The sequence below is a fragment of the Anguilla rostrata genome, chromosome 10, assembly GCF_018555375.3.
Source record: "Anguilla rostrata isolate EN2019 chromosome 10, ASM1855537v3, whole genome shotgun sequence".
In the NCBI taxonomy this organism is placed as follows: Eukaryota; Metazoa; Chordata; class Actinopteri; order Anguilliformes; family Anguillidae; genus Anguilla; species Anguilla rostrata.
This window is the reverse complement of record NC_057942.1, coordinates 6883809-6895188: the sequence shown is the minus strand read 5'-3', so window position 1 is coordinate 6895188 and position 11380 is coordinate 6883809. Positions and strand designations below refer to the sequence as shown.

The following is an 11380-nucleotide window of genomic DNA, read 5'->3' as shown; positions in this document are numbered from 1 at the left end:
CCCACCCCCCTCCTCTTTTCTGAATCCCATTGATCTGGAGGAAGGTTCTCCTGTTTAATGCGGAAGGGACGCGAGATGTGTAAACCTCATGCTGTAGCGTTTTAATGACAAAATTTAAACCGGTGAACCGGTGACATTTCCCCACACCAGCAGCCTCAGTTCAAATGAGAGGTCCCCCCTCATTAATATAATAGCCTACGGTCTGTATTACAACAGTCCAGTGGTGGTCACATGGAACCAGCCTCTGCCTTTAACTGTAAGCTCTTCCTATAGCTGTCCCCAGAAGAGAAATGTCAACCTGTCTGTACAATAAAATGGTTGAAATATTAGCATCGTAGCATCTTTATTAACTTTACTAGGTATAATGAGAACTTGCAGTTTGCAATAACACGGTTATATAACTCAGCAGGTTGGTGGAAGTGTATGCTAGAAGACAGGCGTGCTAGTTTGTGGCTTCTCGAATCGATGGAGGAGATTGCCACAGTGGAAAAGTCCTAAAAATATGACTAGGCCCAGGCATAAGTGAAATAAAAAATAAAAAAAATGATTTAAGACATCGCTATTCCATATTGATTGAAGGAATCTGTCTGAGGGAATGCTTGTTACAACACAAAAATGTACCGTTTTAATGAAAATATCTGTCAAACTGCAACTTATTGACGCCTGAAGCAAAAGTTTTGCTTCATGAGTCTCAACTGTAGTTTGTGTCTAAAAGGTGAAACTCATATCGAGTCCAACATCTCTGTTCTTGCTTTAGGGTCTGACTGAGGAAAAATGGATTCAAAACTGTACCAGGATAATTTTGGTTAAAACCAAACTCCCCATGCTTAGAAGGTCAATTATTGGTTGAATAAAGGATGATCAAGCAGGATAATGATTCAATGCATTCATCAATGTCTACAAGGACATGTTTAAGGGAAGACCAAAAAAAAGAAAAGAAAAATCAATTGCAACCTTCAGGCCTCAATCCCACAGAACACATGTGATTTTAACTCAAGGAAGCAGTTAAGAAGAACCAATAAATCTAGAGGAGTCGCATGAACTCTACCAGGAAGAGTATTACAAAAATCTCCCCAGAGGAATGCCTTGTACATTATCCTCATAAAACACACACACACACACACACACACACACACAAACGTCTTCTCACTGTCATCAAAGTCAAACCCTGCAGAACCAAATATAAATTTTAGGGCTGTAAACAGGCTGTAAATTTCATTTTTAAACATTATTCTTACACATTCTGTTGCTCGATATGTGGATCTGGTGCAGGGCCATAACTACCATCAAGGACATCAAGGTCATGTCCTTGGTATTGTCCATTTCCAAAGCCTATACTTAATTTCATTCTTTAGTGAGAACATCATTTGAAATTCATTAAGGAGGGGAAAGAATGCTCTTTAATATTTTCTGAAATTTAAGCCTACAGGTACATGTACAGCCAGTACATGTGCAGCCAGAAAAAAAAAAAACAATTTAGACCCTGTCTGCATATATAGCTAGATATGCGAACAGGGAATCATCACCCAAAGCACAAAAACCCATCAGGAAAACATCTTTAGATTTCCTTTAAAATGACGAAGGTTAAATTGTTTTCTAAGCCATCCGAGTAATGCGCTATGGCTCGACACTGGGGGGGGAAACCCACTCTACACAGCCTAGCACTGCTCTGATATGTGATAAGAATGAACAAGACTGGGGGAAAAAGAATGCTAGGGTTTGCCATAACAAAAACGCCTCCAAAAAGGGTAGACTCTTCTTGCCATTCTGTCTTTTTACAGCATGTCACAATCGCAATTTAATTTCTCTAAATGTGTAGGTAATTTCTCAACATTTTGTCAATTTTAAATGTAACCGGAGGCACACAGTACAAATTATGCAGTTGTGAAAAGGTAATTACATATGCATGTTCTACATTCCGACCAGACTAAGCAACAAAAAAAAAAAACGACAAATAAAATTCTAGCAAGTCACAGACTCAAACTGCCGTAGATATTAGATCCGAACTTTTATTTCATACTTTTTTTAAACCATGAATTTTCATTTTTTTGCACGCCTAAAACTCTACTTGTTTTGTATACAAGAGTCTAAGAAAAAACACGGCACAATAACACAAGGTGGACAGAGAATGTCTGTTGCCGCCCGCTCCAACAGTGTGTTCCCTTCTCTTCCGGGTCTTTCTGGGGCCACGAGTCTGCTGTAGCTCCTGGTAAAGTTCATAATCCGAAAAGTCTGTTTTTTTTTTGTTTGTTTGTTGTATTTTTGTTTTTAAATTTTGGGGGGTGGGGGGTGGGGGGCGGGGGGAGGAAAAAAAAGAAGGTCATGTAAATCCATGTTCCCTCGACTCAACTGCCACGCCCAAACGCCTTCTCCAGGTGTTAATTCCACGTTGGCCTTCAGTGCCTCTTTGCATAGATGGCAGATAACGCGTCCCCCCTCTCCTCGATACTCCCGCTCCCTCTTCCGTTGAACTTGTTTGTCTGTAACCATGGTTTTTGTTTTTGTTTTTTTTTTGAGTGGTAAGTGGTTCCATTTTCTCTCTTTCTTTTTTCTAGAAACATTTAAAAAGCCTAATAAATTTACACTGTATTTTTGTCCCAAGTAATATCAACAAGATATTTACATTTATTTTCTTTACAGAAACCAAAGGAGACCTCGTAATATATATTTATATATATTTGTCTGCATATCTTCATAAGGCAAAAAACAAAAACCTTTTTTTTTCATGTAACATTGTACATTGTCATTTCTGAGTATTTCAAGGTACCAAGTACGGTAAAATAGCTGTCAAAATGTAAAAATGAGAAAGGAATCCCCTTGAGACTATAGGCTTCAATGATACGTCTCACAGTGAACTGGGATAAATAATGAAAAAAATCTCAACAAAAAGAAAACCCAAAACAAGATTCATGAGGGAATACCACAACGAAAATACAAATTCATAAAAATGACTTCTATACATGGAAAGAAGATAGGAAATGTACAAACTTATTTCAGAATCTCACTTTGCGCGTCAAAAGTGAAAAACAGTATTTGATTAATATATTAATATCAAATTTTAAGTCGGTAAAGAACATACACTCTGGATATTCTTAAAATCGCCCACCCTCCCCCCTCCCCCCGACATTATCCAATCACGTCGCTTAAAATATTAGCTCGACGTCGTGTGCTTCTTCGGCTTTACAAATTTTTAAATTTTGTATTTTGTCGCTATACAGTTTTTTACAATTCTTTATTTCTCCAATGGAAAATTTTTTTTGCTTCTCTCTTTTGGAAAAGCAGTGCATTTTTGTCAGTTTATTTTTAAAACGCGATTTTAAAATTTTAATTTAAATTTTTTTTTTTTTGCCAAAGTGTTTCTCGTCTTTCTTTGTTCGTCTCTTTTTATTTTTTTGTCTCAGAAGCTACTACCGGGCCTCTACTTCTTTGGGATTTCGGGAGGGGGAGTAGTCCCTGGGATCCTGGGTGGTGAGAGGGGTAGTCCGTCTGGGCGAGGGGGGCCTGGTGCTCCCCGCGGGCACCAGGGGCGGGGGCGCGCTGAGCGCGGCGGTCGGGGGGGTCCGGTTGAGGAGCCCGTTGTGCGCCCCCGAGGGGCTGAGTCTCGGGTAGGGCATCCCGCCCAGGTGCGACATGAAGGGGGGCATGTGCGGGAGGTGGCCCTCCATGGGGGACTGGTGGAGCTGGTGGAGGCGGGCCCGGTCCAGCTCCTCGCGGAGGTGCAGCCGCTCCCGCTCCTCGGCCTGGCGCATGCGCTCGTGCTCCCGCCGCACCTCCAGCAGGTGCTCGTGGTGGGAGTAGTCGTGCGGCTCGCGCTCCCGGTACGCCCGCTCGGGGTCGTAGACACCGGGGAAGCGGTGCGCCTGCTCGGCCCGGAGCTGGAAGTCCATCCGGCGCTGGAGGTCCAGGCTGCGGTACGCCTCCCGGATGGGGTCCCAGGGGAAGGCCGGGTGGGGCAGGCGGTCCCGGCCGGCCGCCAGCGGGCTCACGCCCATGAAGGGGGCCACCCGGGCGCGGTCCAGCACGTTGAGGCTCCCCATGGGGTGCACGCCGCCCATGGACAGGGGCAGCGAGTGGGACAGGTGGACGCCGTGGAGGGACCCCGGCGGGGGCAGGTCGCTGCAGCGGGGGGAGGGCTGAGGGGGCTGCTGCTGGAGGTGGGGGTGGTGAGCGAGGTGGGGGTGCTGCTGGTGCGAGGCCGGCTGAGGGGGCAGAGCCGGGGGCGGGGCTTGGTGGGAGGCGGGCTCCGAGCCCACCACCATCACTTCCTGGTCCTCCTTCCTCTCCTCTTTGATCTTCATGTCGTTCTTCATCTTCTGCATCATGTCGCCAGGGGGCGGGTCCTTCCGTTCGGCGTCCTTGAGCGCGGCGGACGGCGGCCGCTGCTGCTGCTGCTGCGGGGCCCCGCCCAGCTTGAGGGCGGAGTCGACGGATTTGGGGTACGGCGAGGGCGAGCGGTGGGCCGGTTTGCAGGGGTCATCCGAGGGGCGCCGGTCGCCGCCGCTCTCCTTCCCCGGCGACCGGCTCTCCTTCACCTTCACCTCCCCCAGCATGGCCGCCTCCCTCTGCCGCTCCAGCTGCTCGCCGCTGCCCCCGTGTGGCCGGCCCGAGTCGTTGGAGTTCTGGCTGTTGCTGCGGATCAGGCTGCTGATCTGGTAGCTGACCGGCGCCGACGCCGGAGAGGACCGGTTCGAGTGGCGGCTCCGGTCCAGAGAATCCCTACAGAGAAGAAAAATAAACAAATAATACATAAATAAATAGATTAAAAAATAAGAGAGCGAGCTAGCTAGCTAGCGCTGAATCCTAAAATTGCACATTTTTAAAGCTAGGTAAAAACTGTGGTCAAAGGTTTGCGCTTAAGTTACACCACTCAAGGCTAAGACATGAAGAAATGAAATATGCTTATATAACAAAAGATTTGTTATGATTTATTCTGTTCGTCTAGAGACGATGACTGCAATGGAAAACACAAAAAAAGTGGAAACAAAAGAGGAACATAAATGGAAAGGTGTCCGTCACAGCTGTGTGGACAACGATGGAGGCCCCTCCCTGCTGTCCGAGCCAGCAGTCGGCACTGACCTGTCTTTCTCCCTCTCCTCCTTTCCCACGGACGAGTCTCGTTTTTCCCGCTCTCTCTCCCGTTCCCTCTCCCGCTCCCTCTCCCTCTCCCTCTCCCTCTCCCGGTCGTGGTTGGTGGCGGAGTTGCTGCGCTCCATGTCGGCGGACTTGGGCCACTGCGGGGGGGTGGGGAAGGAGGGCGGGGTCCGGTGGAGGCGGTTCCAGGTGTCGTGGTGGGGGCTGCTGAATCCCGGCAGCCCCGGCCCGTCCTTGTGTCCGAAAACGCTGTTGGAGCCTTTGGGTTTGGGGGTGGGTAGGTAGAAGGGTTGGGGGGGTTGAGGGAAGGTGGGGGGGGAGGAAAAGAGGATGCGGTGAGATCATCTCTCCCGGGCGGAAAGCTCTAGAACGCTGACGAAACAGCTGCAGACGAGCGAAGCAAAGCTTTGGGGGGGGGGGGGCAGGGAGGATTGTGATCTGAGCTCCAGATTAGGCTCTGTTTACACAGTCACTACAGGGGAGGCCTGCCCCCCCCATCAGGACCAGGGCCCCCACTTTCCCCCGCTTTTATCCCAGCGAGGCACAAGCAGAGCTCAGGATAGACTTTGTAAATCACCCATCTGCCAACAGATCTGCGGGGGGGGGGGACTTGGCACTCCTCTACGCCTGTATTTCACTCTCATCGATTTCGCTACAGGACAACCGCTTTGGCAGTGCAGTTGTTTGGGGTGGGGGTGGGGGGGGTCGGAACAGGACATTAATACCACTTGGACACTCAGAGCAGGACGGGTGGCAGACATTAAATTAAAAATTACTAAAAACTCAATTCCTGAGCAGCAACCCAACAGCAAATCTGTGATCAAAGTGCGCTACGCCACTGGAGATGTGTCCCACAGAGCCCGTCTAAAGCAGGAGAAGCACTTCACGGATTCATTTTTCCCAGTAATTATTCCCAAGCTATTACTATTTGGCATTTACTGCAGAGCTAAGTGCCTTTCTCCTCATTGTTTTAAATTTTAAATTTATTTTTAAAAAACACCCCAGAAAAGCTGCCTTCGCTGTGACCTACAGAAGAGCAGTTCTGTTTTCCCTCACTGTGAGGGGCGGAGCAGGCCCGGGGGCGCTTACCGAGCGACGGATTGCCTAATCCTCCGAAGGCACTGGTAGAAAGGTTGCCAAGGCCACCAAAGGTACCGGAGCGACCGTAAGGATCTGCAAAATGCCAAACAGGGATTAGCGAACGGGGGGCAGGAGCTTGGAGGACCTGGAACGTCCACTCTTGCTTTTTACAAGCGAGCTCTCATCATTTTTTTGGGGAGGTGGGGCCAGCTCTCTCCTTACTCCCACCCCCCCCTCCCTTCCTCCCCAGGCCAGATTTAATTGGCTGGGGATCAGGGGGAGGGCTCTGGCCTGTCAGAGAGGGGTTTTGTTGGTTGCCTGGTGGGGGGGAGGTAGCGCAAGCTAGGAACCCAATGGCAGATCGTGCTCGTTTCAGGGGGGGAAGAGGAAGCTGGGGGCGCGTGTGTGTTGTGACTGGCCAGCAGAATGCCTGGGAGGCAATGATTGGCTCTCCAGTGGGCTTGGGAATAACTATTATCTTCAAGACCTGAGAACCTACAACCTTTTCAAACTCCTGAGCCGCACCACAGTCTACACCTACCTTTACTCCAAAGCACGCAATACTCTGTGCTATGAGAAAGGGATGCTGTCGAATCTCGTTCCATTTAGTATGTTCGTGAAGGTTCCCCCACCCCCGCCAGATTTATATCGTGTGCTTCACATTTTAATTTGAACATAGAATTTCAGCTTAAATCCTCATTTCTTACAGGCAAAAGTAGTGTTTTTTTTGGCATATTATACAGCTGCGTGAGTAAAAATGGACGTTTAAGAAACCAAAGAGCATAATTCCGAGGAAATAATTCAATTCTTTTGGCCAAAAATGGAGCCGCCGTACACCTGGCTGTTATCGGTGGAGTCTCGCCCCCCTGGCCTAAAAAAAAAAAAATTTCAGCGAAGGGCTCGTCGACGGGTTTAATAATTTTTCGTCACGTCCTCACTTGCCGCCAGGTGCTCAGGAACTCAAATTGGATTGATTCAGAAGGCTTGTCCTGTGAAATCACCTCTCTCTCTCTCTCTCCCTCCCTCTCTCTCCCTCCCTCTCTCTCGCTCTCTCTCTCCGCACCGAACCCAAACAACGTCTTTAATGAAAGAATACCGCGGAATACAAAAGCCTCCATTATGCATTCCGCCAAGGGACGGATTGAACTTTAAAAAATAAAAAAGGCCCCAGAAGGCACTGGAATTGGCAGGGAGAAAAAAACAAGAGAGCCTACACTGGAACTCGGAAAAGGCAAGTGCAGTATTCACCAGGACTGAGGTCATCTGCCCCTGCTTTACACGATCTCTGGGGCAGTAAGCCGGGAGCGTTGGGGCAGTAAGCCCAGTGCGTTGGGGCATGAGAAAATGCTCTGTGCGCGCACACAGGCGCACAGGCGAGGGGGAAACGACGGGATTTAAAGCCCGACTCCGTCGCCCCCCAGAGGCGCTTAACACCAGCCCTGAGGTTGTTTAAGGATACCTCTAATTACACACAGGGGGCCATTCAAGTTCTCCCTCTCTCTCTCTCTGCCTCTCTCTCTCTCTCCCTCTCTCTCTCTCTCTCTCTCTCTCTCTTTCTCTGCCTCTCTCTCTCTCTCCCTCTCTCGCTCCCTCTGCCTCTCTCTCTCTCTCTCTCTGTCTCTCTCTCGTCCCTCGCTCTCTCGACTGAAGTGAAACACACGAGATGGCGCTATGCTCTGGCGCCCTTGCAAATTCAGGGCACTTGAAATAAAAAATTACTTATTAAAGAAATTTTTTAAACACCAGTGTGAGTCGAACGCTGGTCAAAACAAAATGGCGATAGAAAGAAGACCCCTGTCCCGTGATTAAACGAAAACCGAGGACAGAGGAAGAGGATGAGGAAGGGGGGGTTTGTACTCACGCTTACCTGCCAGGTGGCTGGTGGGCAGGAATCCACTGTGGTGGGGGGAGGGGCCGTAGGGTGAGGCTGCCGGGTGCCCGGATCCTGGGGGGGGGGGGGGGGGAGAGAAGAGGCGATGAGAACGGTAACGGATTAAGGCAACGATCCATCACCACCCCTAACGAGGCGTCCAGGGGCCTGGGAGAGAAGTCCCCCCCCCCCACAGCCTAGTACAAATGGGCCCCTAAGTCTGTTCGATCACCGGCAACGGCTTAGCAACCGGCCCGCCTGTCAGGGCCCACTCTGTTGCTAACGGAAAACCCGACGGCTAAATCGAGTTTCAGCCAATCGATGCAAATGTCCGATGGATGGGCCCGCCCCTGAGCGCGACACAGCCGTTGCTAAATGAGCTGCTCGTGGGGACGCGATATACACTGGGCCTTCTGAGCATAATAAGGATGGATGGGGGGGTGGTGGGGGGGTGGGATTTGTGAGGCCAAGCCTTACGGCAGAGATTAAACCTGAAATGCAAGACAGATGGAGACTCCGAAGCTCTACTACGTTTTTAGGGAAGGAGGGGGGGGGTGGACTGCAGCTGGTGTGGGAATGGGGGGTAATTTGGTTTGGTGGGGGTCTGAGGTGACAGGTAACAGATGACCACCGTTTTTAAGGGGGGGGAGGTTGGCAAACAGTTGCTTAAGAAAGCACATCTCTCCCACAGGCCCAGGGGCCCTTGACCTCACCAGGCCAGATGGGCAGGAAAGACCCAGGCTGCACAGGCCACTAATGAGGCCTAGTCAGCACATCCTGGATCTCCTGGGAGCAATTTATTGTGTGTGTGTGTGTGTGTGTGTGTGTGTACGTGCGCGTTTGTGCGTGTGTGGGTGTGTGCGTTTGTGCATGTGTTTGTGTGTGTGCATATGAGTGTGTGTGTTTGTGCGTGTGTGTGCATGTGTGCCTGTGTCTGCATGTACGTATATGTGCCTGTGTTCGTGTATATGCGTTTACGTGTGTGTGCATGTGCTCATGTGTGTATGTGCCTGTGTGTGTGTGTGTTCATGTGTGTATGTGCCTGTGTTCAGTGGGGGCTTCATCAGGACGTGGGGGGGGTAGGTGGGGGGGGCTCAGTGTGAAAGGGGTCGACCTCTTCCTCAGCCACAAAGCGCCTGGCGCAGTTTCCTTCCCCCGGTCTTTTGTAGATAGTTAATGAGAGAGCCAATTACACGCTCGTTTATAACACGATAATGGATAATTACAACCTGAAGGGCAACAGCCTTTACGTCCCCCTTTCACCGACGCCATTGCGGCTCCATCACCGCGCGTGTGTGTCCTCCATGTCGGCTCTGTTTCACATTCACGGTGACGGCCCTGCTGGCCTGACCATTTCGACTACGACCGAGCAGCGCACACAAGTGGACTGCGCTGGAGGTAGAAAGCGTTAAGTGGCATGTCTAGCGTAACGTTAGTGGACTACGCTCACAACTCCAGGGCTGTGTGTTAAATTTCCAGGTTGGGCTCAGCTGTCGAACCCTTGAGCAAAAGGCACCTGACCTGAATCACTACAGCTAATATCCAGCCGTATGAACGGAAAGAATGTAAAATATCACGCTGAATAAGAGCATCTGCTAAATGCCTGAAATGATGCAAAATGAGGGAAACAACGAACCACCCTTCCCAGCCGGCGACTACCCAGAGCGCAGCGGCGGGAACTGATGCTACCTCCCGCGAGCGAGCTTCAGATCCCCCCCCCCCCCCGACTGCGGACAAGCCAACTGGAAATGGCGGGAAATGCGAGAACCGCTAACCCGCGCGCGGAGTCCCGGGGTTCCATCCGGTCAACCGCATCGAGGAAGAGGAGGAGGAGGAGGAGCCGTTACAAAACAGAAGCCGCTCCGCACAGGACTGAGAGAGTCATCCGAGCCGCTCGTTACCGTGACGACCGCACCGGTCAGCCGCGAGGCAGGGGGGGGTGGGGGGGGGGGCGGGGGGAGCACTTTTTGAACCCGCCGCGGGGACTGTACGCAAAGGTCACGCGTGTAATTCAGTACACGCGGGAGGCAGCGAAGAGGAGCAGGGTAACCATTAGAAGGGCAAGGTCACGCACGTCTGTACTTAACGGTACCGAGAAAACGCCTTCATCGCATATTAAAGCGTTTCTCTCCCGCGACGGAGGAGCGTCTTCGGAGAGGCGAACAAAGCCCCGTCTCCAGAGCTCGAGCGGAACCCGACACCGACGCCGTCCGTATGCCGCCGTCTCCGCTGTCACCAAATCGGAGCCCCCAAAGAGCGTTTACAGAACATTCTGGAACGACACCCGAGACGACGTCTTCCACTTCCCCTAACCGGCCCGACGGCTAATCCCTCTCTTTTCTTGGATTTCCCTCTTGGACAATGTTACAGGCGTAGCCGCGTAACCGTACCCGCCTAATCGAGCCCTCCTTCGGTTACGGTACAAATTGTTGTTTGTTCGGCTAGCGTTACACTTATTGATTATAAATGGGCCCGCTGTGCCTTCTTGGTGATGCCGCAGTCTGCACCCCTGAGAGCCACGCCGATGTTCTCCACTGTTGCTCTGGATAAGAGGGTCGGCAAAACGACTGTAACGTAATGCTACGGCTATGAATTACTGTACAAAATGAGTGTTGTACCTTATCGGACCTGTGTTTTGTAGCAGTTCCATTGACCTTTGGTATGCACTTATTGTACGTTGCTTCGGATAAAAGCGTCCGCCAAATAAATAGATTAAACTACGTGGTCCAAGTTAAACTACGCGGTCGTTTCCTGCACTTGGTTCTGTACTTCCCCTCTAGGGTTTTCAACACACTTGTTCCTGGTTATGGTTATACACTTTGTTGTGCGGATAAGAGCATCTGCCAAATGCCTGTAATGTAATGGGATGTAATGTGATTTAATGTAATGCTATGTTATGGTCCCGCTATAAAAAGCTTTGGCTGTCCCAGAGTCGGTCAGTCCGGCGCGGTGAGGACCAGGTGACCTCACTGACCTGTGAAGAGGGGTCGTGCGAGGTCGTGGGGGTAGGGGAAGCCCGGAAACACCCCGGGGGCAGGGGGGCGGCTGAACAGGTCCAGCTTCTCGTTCATGTCCAGCTTGTGCATCTGCTGCTGACGAATCAGCGAGAAAAGGGAGGGAAAAGGGAGAGAAGGTTATTTCCCCCCCCAAAACAACAGGCCTGGAAAAGTTTTTACCTCCACCCCTCCCCACCAGGAGACACAGAAGCGAAATTAGCGGGGGTGCTGTGGGTGTGGCGCAACCATAGGGGGGCTCCTGAGCACTTAGACACTAACTTAGGCCTAATTCATGAAATATTATCACGCCTCATTGGGTGGTACTGTTAGTGTCTCCACCAAT

General features: G+C 50.7%; 1 protein-coding gene across 7 annotated transcripts in view; it reads right to left on the bottom strand.

Moving 5' to 3' along the window:
• Positions 1 to 1995: 1995 nt before the first annotated feature.
• The window catches only part of fbrsl1 (fibrosin-like 1), a 292485-nt gene continuing 283100 nt past the window's right edge, over positions 1996 to 11380 (bottom strand). For 3 of the 7 annotated variants that reach the window (XM_064353701.1, XM_064353704.1, XM_064353707.1), the window contains exons 14-18: positions 11016 to 11133; positions 8039 to 8116; positions 6181 to 6264; positions 5077 to 5350; positions 1996 to 4716 (exon numbers count right to left, since the gene is read on the bottom strand). In XM_064353701.1, the coding sequence (XP_064209771.1) occupies positions 3408 to 4716; positions 5077 to 5350; positions 6181 to 6264; positions 8039 to 8116; positions 11016 to 11133 (1863 nt within the window). In that variant the 3' untranslated portion in view covers positions 1996 to 3407. Of the gene's footprint in view, positions 4717 to 5076; positions 5351 to 6180; positions 6265 to 8032; positions 8117 to 11015; positions 11134 to 11380 lie in introns of all 7 variants that reach the window. The other 4 variants (XM_064353703.1, XM_064353702.1, XM_064353705.1 and 1 more) reach the window with 4 other exon arrangements.